Source organism: Sphaeramia orbicularis, chromosome 15, assembly GCF_902148855.1.
Source record: "Sphaeramia orbicularis chromosome 15, fSphaOr1.1, whole genome shotgun sequence".
In the NCBI taxonomy this organism is placed as follows: domain Eukaryota; kingdom Metazoa; phylum Chordata; class Actinopteri; order Kurtiformes; family Apogonidae; genus Sphaeramia; species Sphaeramia orbicularis.
In genome coordinates, this window is record NC_043971.1 from 36272949 (window position 1) to 36290777 (window position 17829).

General features: G+C 35.3%; 2 protein-coding genes across 2 annotated transcripts; one reads left to right on the plus strand and one right to left on the minus strand.

The window, feature by feature from the left end:
* Positions 1 to 810: 810 nt before the first annotated feature.
* fas (Fas cell surface death receptor) lies at positions 811 to 9185 on the plus strand. Its single transcript, XM_030155207.1, has 9 exons — positions 811 to 951; positions 4738 to 4835; positions 5055 to 5186; positions 5387 to 5504; positions 5615 to 5685; positions 5791 to 5880; positions 6020 to 6081; positions 6399 to 6417; positions 8270 to 9185. Exons 1-9 carry the CDS (start codon positions 884 to 886, stop codon positions 8590 to 8592), a joined length of 981 nt encoding a protein of 326 aa, XP_030011067.1. The 5' UTR covers positions 811 to 883; the 3' UTR covers positions 8593 to 9185.
* Positions 9186 to 16575: 7390 nt separating this feature from the next.
* ch25h (cholesterol 25-hydroxylase) lies at positions 16576 to 17506 on the minus strand. Its single transcript, XM_030155443.1, has one exon. It carries the CDS (start codon positions 17455 to 17457, stop codon positions 16576 to 16578), a length of 882 nt encoding a protein of 293 aa, XP_030011303.1. The 5' UTR covers positions 17458 to 17506.
* Between the last annotated feature and the right edge of the window lie 323 nt (positions 17507 to 17829).

Consider the following 17829-nt stretch of genomic DNA (forward strand, 5'->3'; position numbering starts at 1 on the left):
TTTTTTTTGCATATTATCTAAGTAATAGCTAGTATTATAGTATGTTAAAATGTGAGAAAACATCAGATTAGCAGCATTTAAAATATAGATAGATAGATAGATAGATAGATAGATAGATAGATAGATAGATAGATAGATAGATAGATAGATAGATAGATAGATAGATAGATAGATAGATAGATAGATAGATAGATAGATAGATAGATAGATAGATAGATAGATAGTTTTCACACAGTATGACAGTAAATACATGTTTCTTTGCCTAAAAAATTAAACGAATGATGTTCAGCCTAATGGACATTTTTGTAACTCCATGATAAATAGGTTCATAAAAACTTTTCAATCACTTTTTTTTCATGTCTAAAGAGGAATAAAAACACTTAGGAAAAATAAAATCTTGATTAAGGCTCTCATAATTGCATGAAAGGGTTAATCATAATGTAAATAATAAAATCAAGCACTAAAGGATGAATTATATCACATTTTCTATTTTATTGTCTTTTTTTTTTTTTTTTTAACAATAGTTCCTGTATGTAACCCTGTTTCCACAAGCCACATATATATACATATTTACAGGAAACACTGCTATTAATGACTTTCCTTAATCTTTTTACAAACATTTCATTGTATTTCAATAAAAAGAAGTCAAACCCTTCTTTTTTTTTTCTTTTTTTTTTTTTTTTTTGTTAAGCTACATTATCTGAACTCATGGATGTAGCCTGTTACTTTGAATGTAGTTAAAAAAAAAAAAAAAAAAAAAAAAATCCCGGAAATTGATTCAGACCGAAACTGAAAACAGACGAAAAAAAAACAAACAGGAAAGTCCTTAAGAAACACGAGTCTGGTCTTGACGCCCTTAAACTCACTTATTTTATACTGCGTGATGGCTCGAAAAAAGTCCAGAATTCCAATAATATTTACCTTTGTTTTGATCTTCGTCGGCCTGTCATTGTAAGTAACTCCAGTTTTACACATATAAATACTGTACTGTACTGAATAAATGTTATTAACTATTAAGTAGTTCGTGGTTCTTTCAAGGTTAACTTCAGCTGTCACCTGTTGTTGGACTTAGTTATCTTAAACTACAGAAGTTTCAGCTAAACCCTGACTTGGAATGACGTAGCTATGTTTAGGATTAATTTGTGGTCTGTTTAATATAGATGTCAAATAGCTTTAGGTAGACAGGCTTAGGTGTGTCACTGTGCTAGCGAGGCTAACCGGTTAGCTCCAGTGTTAAATCGATGACTAGCTACTACTTTTAAAATCGAGCTATCTTAAGTTAATAGCTAGGTTAACATTAGCAAGTAGGTTTGTGTAAAGTTATATCACAAGCGTTATTTTTTTTATCGTTTAGTAAAAGATGTTAATTCTTGTGACGGAAATGAGCTTACTTTCACTTCCCGTTTCTTATATTTTTTCAGCTTTACTTACAAACAGTGCACGTCCTATGTATGAAATAATAATTAAATGATGACTTAAGTCTCAGGCCATCTTTAGTTCTGACTGCAGTCAAGCCAAGCTGACTCTCCTTTTTGCGAAGTCAGTCCAGCCGCTCTAACATTTCAAGTGCTCCCGTATTACAGACTTGACGGTAAATACACGGAGGTGGTTGAGAAAGTCAGCGCTAGGATGCTACAGCGTGGACCATCTTCCGGTTTTCAAAATAAAATGTGGGTTATTGATGGGCAATAAACAGACGTGTCAGAGTGAGTCTTCACTGGTTTTTAACCATTATATCGTCCGCGGTGACTTGCCGTACGTGTTTGCTGGCAGCGGTGATTCAGGATACACCCCAGACCCTTTGGACAGATTAAAACATTTTGTTTCCATCTCTTCAATAAATGTTTATCTTGTATTGAGCTAAAATGCTAACATTTACAATGTTCATTTCATTAAAAATAAGGAAATTTTTCAAATGTAATAAAAAGAGGTGTAACTCAACCAGCCCATGTAGTACTATGATCCTGCACTGATTTTGAGTCAATAGGTCACATGACCTGGAAGCTATTGAGTTGAAATGCTAATATTTACACTAAAAAAAATCATTAAAAATAGCAACAGTGTTAAAACATCACAAAAAAGACCTTAACTCATTCAGCAAATGCCGTACTACAATCCTGCAGTCATTTTGGGTCAATAGGTCACATGACCTGGAAGCTATTCAGTTAAAATGCTAATATTTACACTAAAAAATCATTAAAAATAGCAACAGTATTAAAACGTCACAAAAATTACTGTAACTCGTTCAGCCAGTACCATACTACAATCCTGCAGTGATTTTGGGTCAATAGGTCACATGACCTGGAAGCTATTGAGCTGAAATGCTAATATTTACACTAAAAAAAATTCTTAATAATAGCAACAGTGTTAAAACATCACAAAAATGACTGTAACTCATTTAGCCAGTGTACTGCTACAATCCTGCGGTGATTTTGGGTCAATAGGTCACAGGACCTGGAAGCTATTGAGCTAAAATGCTAATATTTATATTAAAAAAATGATTAAAAATAGCAACAGTGTTAAAACATCACAAAAATGACTGTAACTCATTCAGCCAGTGTACTGGTACAATCCTGCAGTGATTTTGGGTCAATAAGTCACATGACCTGGAAGCTATTGAGCTAAAATGCTAATGTTTACATTTAAAAAATCATTAAAAATAGCAACAGTGTTAAAACATCACAAAAAAAGACTGTAACTCTTTCAGCCAATGCCATACTGTTGTTTGGTGTTTTTTTTAACACTGTTGCTATTATTAATGATTTTTTTTTAATGTAAATATTAGCATTTTAGCTCAATAGCTTCCAGATCATGTGACCTATTGACTCAAAATCACTGCAGGATTGTAGTACGGTACTGGTTGAACGGGTTACGGTCCTTTTTGTGACGTTTTAACACTGTTGCTATTTTTAATGATTTTTTAGTGTAAATATTAGCATTTTAGCTCAATAGCTTCAAGGTCATGTGACCTATTGACCCAAAATGACTGCAGGATTGTAGTACGGCATTTGCTGAACAAGTTAAGGTCTTTTTTGGGATGTTTTAACACTGTTGCTATTTTTCATGATTTTTTTTTTTATATAAATATTAGCATTTCAACTCAGTAGCTTCCGGGTCATGTGACCTATTGACTTAAAATCAGTGCAGGATCATAGTACTACATGGGCTGGTTGAGTTACACCTCTTTTTCTTACATTTGAAAAATTTCCTTATTTTTAATGAAATGAACATTGTAAATGTTAGCATTTTAGCTTAATACATATATACCGTAAAGTCTGTAATACGGGAGCACTGGAAATGTTAGAGCGGTTGGACTGACTTCGCAAAAAGGAGAGTCAGCTGGCTTGACTGCAGTTAGTTTTGTGGGGGGTTTTCAGGGTTTTTAGGACCTTATTTCTAAGTCTCTTTTACTTCACATACAAAAGGAAAAATATGCTCAATATTAACAATACACGAAATATCAGAACTGAATGGCTTCTACAGGATCTATTTGATCCTTTGATGTGAAGAAACTGTTTTGGGTTTTTTTGCCTGAATCCTGTTGTATTTCCTTTATCTTGTATGTTAACATCATTAAGGTGTAAAAATTGCATTTGTGTGCTCACTATGTTTTGTAAATATATCAGACATAATGATGGCCTACAGACAGACTGTTCTATTGTACTGTTAATATTTTTCTTTACCATTTATTTATACCTTCCTGAGACCCAGGAAAGTGAAAATGTTTGCTTTTGGACATTAAACAACTGTCTTGATTGGAAACTGCATAATGCAACATTTTTTGAGATACATTTAAGAATTATTTTTATTTATTTTTTAATGGAAGTAAAACTGTCAAACTTTTGTCCCCTACAGAGGACAAAAATGCATTGCTGGGTCTCAGGAGGATATGGTAGGGTAAAGGTTGTTTTGGGGGTTTTTTTGTTAGGTGTTTTTTTTTTTTTTTAAATTAAAATACACATCAGTCACATCAGTATAAAATTGCAGCTTAAACATGTAAATGAAAGGCCAGTTTGACTGATGTCACTGTTATTTCCTATTCGTTAATTTTGTTTTTGTGGTACTGTATTTTGTACAAGGAACCAAAGAAATAATTATTATATAAAAAGATAATAATATCTTGAGGCCTTTATCATATTGTCTTTGAACAAAAATAAAATCATGTAAGTTTATGAAGCAGTCTTTAATTTAACGACACTAGTTTTGATGATATATCTTATTTATTGATACCAGTGCCAGTTAACAAGGCTGACAGAGGGTTATACGGATGTTTGGCCAATAATATATCTTCTGCATCAGTATATATGGCCATGGCTCAGAAGATAGAGTGGGTCATCCAATAACTGAAGGCTTCGTCCCGGTCCCACTCTGTCCCAGTCATGTGCCGTTGTGTCCTTGGGCAAGACACTTAACCCACCTTGCCTCCAGTGTCACACACATATGTGAATGTTTTGTGGTGGTCGGAGGGGCCGTTTGGCGTGAATTGGCAGCCACGCTTCTGTCAGCCTGCCCCAGGGCAGCTGTGGCAATCGTTTACCACCATCAGAGTGTGAGTGTGAGAGCATAGAAGCACTATAGAAATGTAATCCATTATTATGATTATTACAACATTAAAACACTGATAGTTCACCATACTTAAAAATAAACATATCACATTTTGTAATTGAGAATTTATGCAATTTTTACATTTTTATTCCTTCTTACTGTGTATAATGCCTTGTTATTTATGTGTTTTAGGGCCATTCATTCTTCTCAACGTAAACAAAGTCGTGAGAGAAGGCAGGCATGTGAAGAGTATACTTATGAAGGAAGGACCTGTTGTAAGTGTGGTGCTGGTAAGTACTGAATGGCAGATGGGTTATTATTTTTTACTGCGTGCTGAATGCTAGATCTAAGTATATATCCAGGTAGTATTTTGTCCACTTTAAAATGGTGCTCCCCGGATTTTTCCATTCATACCCACCTGTAGAAGGGAAAAAAACTACAGTATGATCTCATGTAAAACCATCCTGAACTGATTTTATCTTTTTCCCTTTTTCTGGGGTCTGTTGTAGGCTTAAAGCTGAAGGAGCACTGCAGCACCCCAAGAACTGAGAGTGAATGTGACCTCTGCGAGGACAACACGTTCAGCAGCGTCCCTAATTCCCTGACGACTTGTGAACCCTGCAGACCCTGCTCACAACTCGGTGGGACAGATGTTTTTGGAGTGTCTTTTGTCAAGTACAAGCAGAACAACACAGTTAAAGTTTGCACAATTTCAGAGACTCTTCCACTGTCTGTCTCATTTAAAATGTACAGTATAATGGCTATAATCAAGTGAATAAACGATAATGCACTGTATGTGATTACCTCACACCATATAACATAAATCATTTGGGTCTTTCAGCTAATCTGGAGGCGGCTACTAACTGTACTCGTACAAGCGACACTGTTTGTAAATGTAAAGACCACCATTATTGCATCAGTGACACTGATCCCTGTACGGAATGCAGGCCATGTACAGTGTAAGTTCCACAACATGAAAAAAACCACGTTCTTACTAAAGATAAATCATGCAATACTATACATGTCTTTGTCGCATTATTGACCTGTTCTGTGTTGTTTTTGGTTCAAGATGTGATCCAGGTGTGGGTGTCAAAGTAAAGTGTTCACCTACCAATAACACAATCTGCAACGAACCACAAGGTATTTGTTCCCATTATTGAAAACCACAATGAATTCAATGACTATAGAAAACGTGGCATGATTTTACCTGTTGTAAAATGTTGTGTCTATGTTTTTTTGTTTCAGGAAATAATGTTGGAATAGGAGTGGGCATATTCTTCATTCTACCTGCTTTCATTGGCGTTGGAGTTTTCCTTTGGATGAAAAGAAAAACTTGTGAGTATCTTAACTTCAATGTGACTGTTTCTAATATCACCACTAGAGGGCACTGTATCTCTAGAAGCTGTGGCCCATTTCTCATTCAGTTTAAGTCAGACTTGTGTTTAATCATCATGTTCTTCATCTTTGTTTAAAGTCCCATGTTGTGGAAAGAAAGACTCAGACTCCTCGAATAATGGTGTCGTACACCATGAACAGGTAAGTGTTTCTCCAGCTTTTTAAACTCTGAAGAGCTGCAACACGTTTAGTCTGTTTTTCAGTCTTATATTTATTCCCACACACATCTACACACTCGCTGTCATACGCACGTATCGTGAACCTTTCTCCTCTGACATTGCATAGCTTTCCCTTGCTGTAGGAAGAACAGGTTAGTTCATGGAAACCTCAGTGTTGTTGCTGTTGCATGCTCTCTGTTGGTACCGTTGTGTTATATCTCTGTGCAGTGTGAAATTATTTGATGATTTTTCACCCATGGAGATGTAAACTTATGTACATTTTGCATTTGTTTCTTACAGGAGATGGAACATCTTAATGGTAAGACTTTAGAATATCAGTTTGTCAGGTGAAGTGGTATCTTTGTGTACAGACTATTGTCACCGTCATTCTACTAATGTTTTTCTCTAAATGTTATGCTTGAGTTTGTCACATTTGTTTGTTTATTTTTCTCAACCATTTGTCCTTGACTTAAGTGTAAGAGGTTATAAAGTCAAGGAACGATGTGAAGCAGAATTCCTAATGGCTTTAGAAAGGTGTTAAGAGAATCTGACTAAACAGATGTTACAGTGCTGTTATGAAACTGTTTTGAAGATGGACCACTATTGCCGCGTTTCCACTACGTGGAACCAGCTCAACTCAGCTCAGCTTGGCTCAAATAGGTATTCCTGGAGACCGTTTGCATTACAGGATACTACTGATTACAGTACCTGGACATCATAGCAATGCGGCGCATTATTTCCGTGTCATCTGCTCAGAGAGTTGCTGATAAACTCACTCGTCTGAATTTTTACGTTGGCCACCAAAGACTGAATCTCCTCGACCGACCATGGTGTAGTTTTGGGCGGTTATCATGTGGATTAACCTACCTCTATATTTACTGTCCACTTCCGTATCTGTTTTTTGTAAAAATGGCGGGTCACAGAGAAAACTGTCTGACCAATCAGTGCTCTTTAGTGTTATACGTCACGGTTTAGTACCTCTAGTTCCTCTAGTACCGGGTACCAGATTCCAGGTCCTTTTTCATAATGGAAGCGCAAAAAGGCCAAGCCAAGTCAAGTCGAGCCAGTACCACGCAGCGGAAACGTAGCATAAAACTGCATATTGAATACTCTGCCCTGCCCATTCTTACTCTGTTCTTAACTGCAGGCCCTAAACCTAGACTTAACTTCATTACCAAGGTTGAAATGGTTGAAATGAGGTTTTTTGGACATATATTAAGAAGGCCACTATAGCCACCACAGTGACAGCTGTACAAATAAATAACACTCTTATAATCTCCAAATGCTGCATCAGTAGATAGTTTAGCTCTGTTAACTTAGCTCTGTTTTAGACAGAAACCAGCCACTAGAGTAAAACCACAGATCACCTCCATTTTTTGTATGGTTTCAATCAATCAATCAAATTTTATTTATATAGCACCAAATCGTAACAAAAGTTCTCATGACACTTTACATATAGAGCTGGTCAAAACCAGGCTCTCAAGCCAATTTACAGAACCCAACAGAATCCTCCAGGACAAACACTTGTCATGGTTTGTGTTCAGTAGCTTCACTAAAGATCTGTTTGGAATCATCCAAACAGGGTCAGAACTATCACAGTTTAGTCTGAACCATGAATCAACAAACAGTGAACTGAAAGATAACATCATATAATAACTTTATACCTTCATAATACTCATAATTAAACTCACCTGTGAAGAAGAAACGCTGTTATTTCAGCATCAAACCCTATTTACAGCTGTGTCCAGTGGTCAAAACAACAGTGCTTCTAGCTTTTATTACTTTGTCACTTTCTTTGACTCTAAAAGTTGTTTCTTAGTGCTTCTCATCCCATCTTGTCACTTTCTGAGCCTTTTGTCAAAGGCCCTGTGGTGTTAGTTTCCCTCACCACGGGACACCCACAGAGTAACTCACTACTCCTAGTGGTCACATAAATCTACCAGACAGTTGGTGTGAATATTTCAGTTCATATCTCTACGATCCAGTACATTAGTATCTTAAAGTTATCTTTATAGCTCCTTATTCTGAACACTTTAGTGATAATTTTAGGTTGTTTTTGTAACACTTGAAAGCAGAAATACTACATATAGCCTATTTAATTGTGCTTGATCAGTGCATTTCTGTTTTTCTTTGTATTAATTCCTTTCTTTCCCCACATTTCATATCAACAGTCAATGAAAATCTGAAACGTTACATCCCTGACATTGCACCAGAGATAGGATGGACGGACATGAGGAACATAGCAATGGGTAGCAACATACCGATCGGTATTATTGAGTCACTTGAGCTGGACTATCGTCAAGATAGTCAGGAGCGGACAATACGCCTCCTTGGGGTCTGGGCAGAGGCAGAGGGGAGAGAAGCCTCGAGGAAACTGATTCAGCGTCTAAGAAAAAGTAGCAAAAAGGGCAAAGCAGAGAGAGTAATGGAAATATTAAGTGTTGGCAACTCTGATAGCTCACATCCACCTGCTGAGGTTGTGAACATTGATTAGGAAGTATTGTCTGCCTGCTGTATATGAACCTTTACTGTGATTGTACAGTTTGGGATGTTTACATGATGTCTTAATTGTATAAATATGGATTTAGTATGCCTTTTTGCTTGTACTTGAACTGGCATCATTTTGCTTCAATACCTTGAACTAAACATGATACAATTTGACGCACTAATTTGTGTTTAAGCCACATTATTAGTGTTATTATATATTATTATTATGATTGTACATAGTAAGCCCTTAAAATGTCATGTGTCTTTACCATTGGCATAGATTGTTTACAAAACATTTATATGTATTTTTCTTTAAGTTGAACTCAGGTTAATTTCTCACTTTTAAGATGTAAAATTCAACATTGTATAATGTCATATGAATGTATTTGTTGTGTGAGAGTATGTGTGTTGGATTTTTATGCTTGTTTACTTGAAGCCAGTTAAAGGTTACAGTATAATGTAATACAACTGCCTGATACAGATGATATGTGGTTGATGCATGGCTTGTTGTTCTTTGTTTCTGTTTGGCAAAAAAAAAAAAAAAAATAGATTGTGTAATTTACCTTTTAATATGTGAAATTATTGCCAAGATTATATAATGCTACAGGAGTGCAATTACCATTTTCATTTAAAAAGTGATGGAATAGCATTGTTCTGTTAAGTAATTATTTTAAGACAGATTTTTATTCTGTATCTGAACTAAATAAATGACTATTAAAAGCAGTTGTTGAATGTGTCGTCATGGCTCATTCAGGTCACAACAAAACAGTCATTAAGTTTACCATGTAATTCATGAAATGTTACTGGAAGATAAATAAGAATGAGACGAGGTACTGGGAAGAGAACAAATAAACAGCGGAGGACATTTTGGTACTTGACAAAGTATTTTCATTTAAGTAATTTCCTCCTTGAATAAGTGTTTTAGTGAAAGTTGCTTGAAATGTCAGCTTCCTCTTGAGGCAAACCATCGTCTAACCAGAGGAGACAAATACAGCCATGACACGATCCTCCTGAAACCAACAAAAGGTCATGCATGGTTCAGATTATGTATGTTGCATATTTATAGTAGTAGTAGTAGACGTCTGTATAGTGTACATTTTCTATTTTTTACAGGTCACATTTATTGTTCTGTGCTGTTAAGTCTGTGGGTCTGTGTTTTTAACATCCACAGATGTACAATCATTTCATTATCTGCCTTACAATGACAACAGAGCTATTCTGTTCTGTTCTAGGGTCAAAACACAGTAATGTCCCATCAGAGAGCGAACTTTAATTGATTGCCATTCCCACATTTATTTCAATATAAAGTAGCTCCTTGTTTTGGATAATCCCTTATAGTCCAACTTAAGCAAAAATGAATTTAACCTCCTAAGACACAGGACATGTCAGCAAAGTACAAGCTTTTCTGTTTTTTTTTTTTTATTAAATAAGTGCCTATATTTGAAACATCACGATGCAACAGTTGTTTCACATGCAGTTTTTATGACATTTTATGACACAGTTTTTATGGAATGTCCTTTGTGGTGGACAGTTTTCTTTTCTTTTCTTTTTTTTTTTGTATAAAGTTGTGAAATTCTTGTCCACAAATGTGGACAGTGGGTCTTAGGAGGTTAAAAGTAAAAATGTGGGTCATTTAGCAACACTAATCTGTCAAATTGTCTCTAAAATGTCCCGTCAGAGAGATTTTGAATACTGTGTTTTGACCCTCTAGTAGTTTTATTAGTATTAGTATTATAACAAATACTTACAAACTACAGGAACTAGCTACAAAATTGCTAAATTTTAGCAAACCATAAGTAAATTATATTATCCTCATGAATTAACCATTTACATATGCAATTTTCATAACTGCTGGAGGGCCATAACGTTTCATCTCTACTGGGGATGTTTCACCTGTCAGTTGTATCAGTTTACTGAGACAGACTCTACAGTCACGGAAAAAATTATTAGACCACCCTTGTTTTCTTCAATTTCTTGTTCATTTTAATGCCTGGTACAAGTAAAGGTACATTTGTTTGGACAAATATAATGATAACAACAAAAAGAGCTCATAAGAGTAAGGACAGTTGTTCTCCAGCTGTTCTCTTGTATATTCATGGGTTTTGTTGTTTTAGTTTCATATTAGCCAACACAGTGGACACTTGTGCATCATCCCATACACTGACATTCAAACCATTACTGTAACTTTCCTGTTCTTTTATCTAAATCAATTGCTAGCTGTTATTAGACTGTGATTAACGGAAATTTTTTTTTTTTTTTTTGCATATTATCTGAGTGAGTAATAACTAGTATTATAGTATGTTCAAATGTGAGAAAACATCAGATTAGCAGCATTAACTTCCCGAGACCCACGAAAGTGAAAAATTTAGCTTTTTTCCACTTAACAATTGTTTTGATTGGAAACCGCATAATACAACTATTTTTTTGTTTGTTTGTTTGTTTGATACTTTTTTTTTTTTTTAATTTATTTATTTATTTTAATGGAATGTCCATTACAATGGACAGCATTTTTTAAGTGAAACTGTCATACTTTTGTCCCCTACAGAGGACAGAAATGCATTGCTGGGTCTCAGGAAGATAAAAAATGTTTTTATTTCATAGTTTTCACACAGTATGTCAGTAAATGCATGTTTCTGAGCTTCAAAATTAAACGCATGGTGTTCAGCTGAGTGGAAATTTTTGTAACTTCATGAAAAATAGGTTCATAAGAAAAAAACAAAAAAACAATCACGTTTTTTTCATGCCTAAAGAGGAATAAAAACACTCAGGAAAAGCAAAATCTTGATTAAGGTTCTGATAATTCATGCATGAAAGGGTTAATTTCAGAGCTGATATCTATCCATTTTCCATGTTTTCTTGATAATAACCAAAATCACTTCAGTTTTTACATCAATATCTATGGCATTGTACTGACAAAAACAATGCTTTTAGGCATTCCATGTTTTCTTTTCTGTCTGTTTTAGTCACATGATACACACAGGAGTTAGTACTTGATTACATAACTGTTGTTTTTGATGACTTTTGGTGGTCTAATAACTTTTGTCCTTGACTGTATACTCCACAGTAAATACAGTGGGGGTCAAGTGGGTGGAGTGGGTCTATGAAAGGGATGAATACAGGTGTGTCTAGTGTACCTGGTGTACCTGGGTCGGTCTCCTCCATGGTACTGTAGATGCTGCTGGTGCTATTTCTGCTGGCTGGGCTTGAGGACAGTCTCTGGGAAGATGCTTGAGGTGGTGCAGATGAGGTGGATGTAGAAGTGTTCTAGAGCTGCCTTCCTCTAACTGAGGGTCAGGAAAAACATGGTCCCAAAATGGGCTGCGGAACTGTTTTTATTGGGTTACCCACTGTCAGGGTAAAAAAAAGAAAAACAGAGAATAATATAATATGATACGTGATGAAGAGTTTCTTTTCTTAACCCATAAAAACCCAGCACTACTTTTGTGTCAGTTCCCAAATTAAATTTTCTCTAAATCAAACCTTTCTTAAGTGATTTATCACCATTCATGATATTATCCTCTGTATTTTGCATTTTGTCAGTATAAATAAGATATATTCCTATGTTTAATTTACTGATCATGAAAATGTTCATAAAAGCTCAGATTAAAGTTGAGGGTTATATCAAAAACAGAGAAAACGGAAGAAAAAAAATGACGTTTTTTTTGTTTTGTTTTGTTTTGTTTTTAGCAGAATAAATCATGAACTAAACATAAACCAAGTGTCTCCATCCACCGTCATTGATCCAACTCCATGGGTTTTACTGGTGAATCAATAATGTAGAAGATGACAGTGTTTCCATGTTCACTATGGAGCCTCTGAACCCACTTCTATTTTAATTAAAAAATACATTATACTATTGTCATGTATTTCACTCTGACAACTGGCACCACAATAGAAACAAGACAAAAAAAAGTTTGAGAAAAACAGCTACATCTACAGTGATATTGTGTGATTGTGTGTCTCCTCCATTTTTTTTCTGAATATAAATGATTAGTTTTGCTTGATGATTGGTACAACTACTAGAACTTACTGAGGATTTAACCCAGAAATACCCAGTGTTACTTTTGTGGCAATTCCAAAATAGTTTTTTTCTCTATATTTAACTTTTCTTATGTAATTTATCATCATATACTCCAATATTATGCTCTGTATTTTGCTTTTTTAAGTGAAAATCAGGTGTTTTCCTGTATTTCATTTACCGATCATGTATATATGTTCATTGACACTCAAATTAACCCTTTCATGCATGAATTATGAGAACCTTAATCATGATTTTTTCCCCCCGTTTTTATTCCTATTTAGGCATGAAAAAAAAAAATGCAGTTGACAGCTTTTTATGAACCTATTTTTCATGGAGCTGCAAAAATGTCCACTCAAATGGATACGATGCGTTTAATTTTTGAAGCAAAGAAACGTGTATTTACTGATATACAGTGAAAACTATGAAATATAAACACTTTTAATGCTACTAATCTGATGTTTTCTCATATTTATACATACTCTAATACTAGTTATTACTCACTTCATGGAGATAATATACAAAAAAACCATTTTGTTAAAGAAAAAATGATAATTACAGTCTAATAACAATTGATTTACACTCACACATGTTACTGCAGATCACGTTTATCAAGAACAGCAAAGTTACATATGCATAAGCATCCACTGTGTTGGCTGATATGGAACTAAAACAACAAAACCCATGAATATATAAAAGAACAGCTGGAGAATAACTGTCCACTGGAGTGACCACTGTGCATGAAAGGGTTAAAGTTAAGGGTAATTCTATCAAAAACACAAAAAACTAAAGAAAATGTGACTTTTTCATTAAAATATATCATTAACTGAACATACCCAGTGTCTCCATCCACTGTCATTGACCCAACATCATGAGTTTTACTGGTGAATCAATGTTGTAGAAGATGACGGTGTTTCCATGTTCATTACAGAGCCTCTGAACGTCCAATTGGGTCATATCTGATGACCATAAAAAGATGACAAACTGGATTTCACACTAATTATTTACACATATTGATAGAATTAGTGGATCAACAGGTATTAAACAGTTTAGATCAACTTTTGTTTGGTGATGGATGTTTGGGTCTTTATGGGTTAATTAAAATCCTGTGTTACTAAAACCTATTCTACATGAAGGACTAATGATCTTAATGCCAACTGATCATCACCTTCTCCTCCTCTTTTTCTGACCTCTTTGCCTCTGCAAAAAAAACTACATGAAAAACTACCTTTTCAACATGCAATATGGATAAATGCAGCTTTGTGCCTTTATTTCTTAATTCACTAGAGAACTGAAGGATGACAGTTGGGACTGGGAATCAAACCAAGGACCCGTAATCACTAAACTATAGGTGCCCTAATGAAATATCCAACCCTCACCAGGATTTTGGCTGCAGTTTATAGTGAAATCTTACAGGACATATTAAAAAAGCATACAGCTGGTGGTAGATTTTTGTCTGTTTCATTGTGTTGCTTTATAGTAAATCCATGAGGAAGGAAGTAAACTTTTTCAGTCTGGGTATGTTGGGTCCGCTCATTACTGTGTCTGCTTTCATTTCTCATCATTCAGTCCAGAATTGCAACATCAGTGACTATTATGCATGTTGAGATTATGAGAAACAATATCGTCCCCATATTGTTCTGAAGTGGTAATAACTGTTAAATTCAGTAAATAAATGTATAAATACATTTGGTAATACTTTATAATGAAGGCCAGGTTAACAGCTGCTTTCCTTTTGCTTGTTCAGTGTTATTTTTACTGTAAAGTAGGTAAGTTGTTTCAGATATAAAACGAAATCACAGTCTGAAAAACTGTGTGCGCCATAAAATATACTTTTGTGTGATATTCTGCTTTTGGATGCTGATGTATTTCATATGTCATAAGAATACAAGTCTTATTAGGTGCATAAGAGTCAAATTCTCACGGTTATTGCAAATTTAAACTTATTTTGTGTCAAAAAATGAAATAAGTATGAAGCATAATGCAATCTTTATTATTCTTTTCATAGTAAAATATAATTAATAAAAAAAAAAACTTTAAAAAAAAGAGAGAAAAAAAATAGTAACAGTAAATTGGAAGAGTGTCAAATCACCAATGGTAATAGAATGGAAACAAAGACTGAAACAAGTGCACACTATGGAGAGAATGACTGCATCATTACAAATGAAAATGGATCTTTTTAAGCGGAGATGGCACATGGTCGAATACTATTTGTATAATTAAACTTTTTGGGTTGTTGACGAGAATTGCTCTTATAAGCCCTGGCATGAGGTGTTTTGTATTTATATAGATGTGCGCATATGTATACAAATATATGAATATTTTGATATTTGGCAATGTATCTATAGATGTAGTATAATATTTGTAACAATAATAATACTATGTGGTGTAATTTATTTATTTTTATTTATGTCTTGTCTCAGATGTTTTGTTCTGTTTTATATTGTGCAAAAATCTAAATAAAAAGTGCTAAAAAAAAAAAAAAAAGAGAGAGACAAACTATGTATGTGTTCAGTAATTTCAGCTGTGACTCATCGTGAACGAATGAAAATATTCATGCGATACCTGATATTTTCTGACTTTGATTCACTTGTAATCACTGATAATGATATTATCATAGACATGAAGTATTTTATTACATATTTTATTTCTCAGGGAAATAATTTATGCGTAACAACAGAATGAGGCCATAATATTTGGTAACATGTAGATGAACAGCAGAGCAGTAGGTTACATCTCAAACGGGTTTGAACCTTCAAAGACATAAACAGCTGCTGGTAACCACAGCATTTACTCATATTAAATGTTTAATAACTTCTGAAGCACTAATCCTATCAATATATTTGAATAATTCAGATCAAATTCAGTTTCTCAACTTTATGGCAGCATCAGATGTGTCTTTTTTGGATGTTCAGAAGCTCCGTAGTGAACATGAAAGCACCATCATGTTCTGCAACATTGATTTACCTCTTAAAGTAGTAGTGGTTTACAAATTACAGTGGGTGTAGACACAAATTTTGTTGAAAAAGTCAATTTTTCTTCTTAAAAATCATAACCTTTGAATTTACTTTAAGCTTTTCTGAACATCTACATGGTCAGTCACTTATATACATGAAAATGCACAGAATAACATTCATTGGCAGCAATAAACGGTGATAAATCACTGAGTATAAGTTAAATGTAACAGAAGACTAGCTTGAAAGTCACCATAAAATTAGTTCTAGGTCTTCAAGGGTTAAAAACATTAGCATTTCCTTGTTTTGTGAGAATCACATCTTAGTTAATAAATGAACAAATGAATAATGTGCATATGTTTCATACTCAGAATCAAGGAATTTTCTACAAACAACATCTGTGCATGTGTCTTGAGAACCCTTTAACCCCTGAGACATTATTTCAGTGATGCTGTGAATTTGCGTCTGTTTCAGCGTCATTAAAGCTGTTGTGCTTATGTGCTTATGTAAGAATTGAAGTTTTACACTTTTTTACTAAATACGGCACTCAGAATGTACATCAATAGATCAGGAGATTTAGGATGTTGAACATACAACAAGTATTTGTATTTTGGTCCAGTAGTTTTTGTTTTGGGGCTCTTTTTTCTAAAACAATCCAGCTGCTTTTTGGTACCTGGTTGAACTCCAAAAAGCAGTTACACGGTCGAAACTCATTAACAGTAAAGTAAAAAAAAAAGAGGAAATCACCACAACACTACAAACAACAGTAAAAACAAAAAACAAGGAAAACGGTGTAAAAATGTTTTGTTTTGTTTTTTTTTATAAAAAAAATAACTGTCTATTTTTACAGTGAGTCGGTATCACTCACTGCTCTGTGTTTTGCGCCCCATTCCTTTTGAGCAAACGGTTGAATTTTTTGGAATATTTAAAATAAATCACACATTCAGAACGCTCACCACAGACACGTCAGGAGCTAAAGGATTAAATTAACTTTAAGTCACTCTTCATCATTAGTGCTTCATTTCTTTATCTTCATATTTTCTTCCTGCAGTGACCCATAAAGTCTGTCCCAGTGCGTAAAATATGGCGCATAGTTTACTCTGAATTGACGGTGGTGGAGGTCATGATGCCGAGCTCCTCCATAAAGTCCAAAAGGCACCAGTCTATGTGGAGACCAGGGGAAATCATAGCCTGAATGAGCCTCCACCGACAGAAAGATGTTTGCAACAAAGAAGAGCATCTCAGTGAGAGGATGACAGTCCAGGAGTGCAGGGTTCAGTGTGGTGAAGAAGCTGAGGCTCAGCAGCTCCCAAACCCCTGTGTTCTGTGTGGTCAACGTGAAGGGCGCTGTGTAGTAGTGGTGCTCCTTATGGAAGAAACAGTAGAGCCAGGGCACGTTGTGATGCAGCAGATGCCAGAAAAAGTACTGCATGTCAAACAGGAGGAGACACGCCAGGACGTCCACGACTACAGAGAGCGTGTCAGGAGCCATTTTTGGACAAACTAGAGGCTTCCAGAACCAGTGCAGGAGAGACAGAGGGAAAATGAAACAAGCGTGGTTGTGGAAAATGTTGCGCAGGCAGCTCCGAGCCTCTGGCCATGTCACCTGGCTCTGAGGCTGGATCTTGAAGCGACGTACCAGAGCTATTCTGGAGCAGAGCATATCCAGACACAAATAAGGAAGACAGCAGCTCAAATAAACACTGAGTGAAAACAAAACAGGGAAAAATGGAGACGTTAACAGGCTGTGGTGGTTCCTCAGCCAGTCCCAGAGAATCTGCAGGAGGGGGTCCACATTGCTCTGTGAGTCTGCCATCCCTGCAGTCTGAAACTGATGCACTTCTGCTTCACTTAAATTAGATGGCATTGTGAAGAGTTGTGGTGTTGTGCAACAAGGCATTTCCTGAAGATTTCTAAAAGGGACACAATGCCAGCTGAAACCATATACTATCTAAAGCAAATGCATAGGATGGAGCATTTTTACAGTGCATTTGGAAGGTTTTTCAGTGGTTTCAGTTTATTTTTTCTCATCTGTCTACACAGTACTCCACCATAGCAGAGCAAAAAGTATGACGTGGTTTGTTCATGATAAAAAAAATGAAAAAATCACATGTAAATATTCAGTTGAAACACTTCTGGCAGCCTGGAGTCGTCTTAGGAATCCTACACCCGAGGCACACTTTTCCATCAAAATTCGTCCCGAATAGTTCAGTCTCATCCAGTGCACAGACATTACAAATATCTTCCAAGATGCTCTATTACATTCAAGTTC

Excerpts from the sequence above, each read along its gene's own strand:
- ch25h (XM_030155443.1), bottom strand. The coding sequence starts at position 17,457 with ATGCCTTGTTGCACAACACCACAACTCTTCACAATGCCATCTAATTTA.
- fas (XM_030155207.1), top strand. The coding sequence starts at position 884 with ATGGCTCGAAAAAAGTCCAGAATTCCAATAATATTTACCTTTGTTTTG. Across the intron at positions 5,187-5,386 it reads CAGACCCTGCTCACAACTCG|CTAATCTGGAGGCGGCTACT; the intron begins GTGGGACAGATG and ends TGGGTCTTTCAG. Across the intron at positions 5,505-5,614 it reads GAATGCAGGCCATGTACAGT|ATGTGATCCAGGTGTGGGTG; the intron begins GTAAGTTCCACA and ends TTTTGGTTCAAG.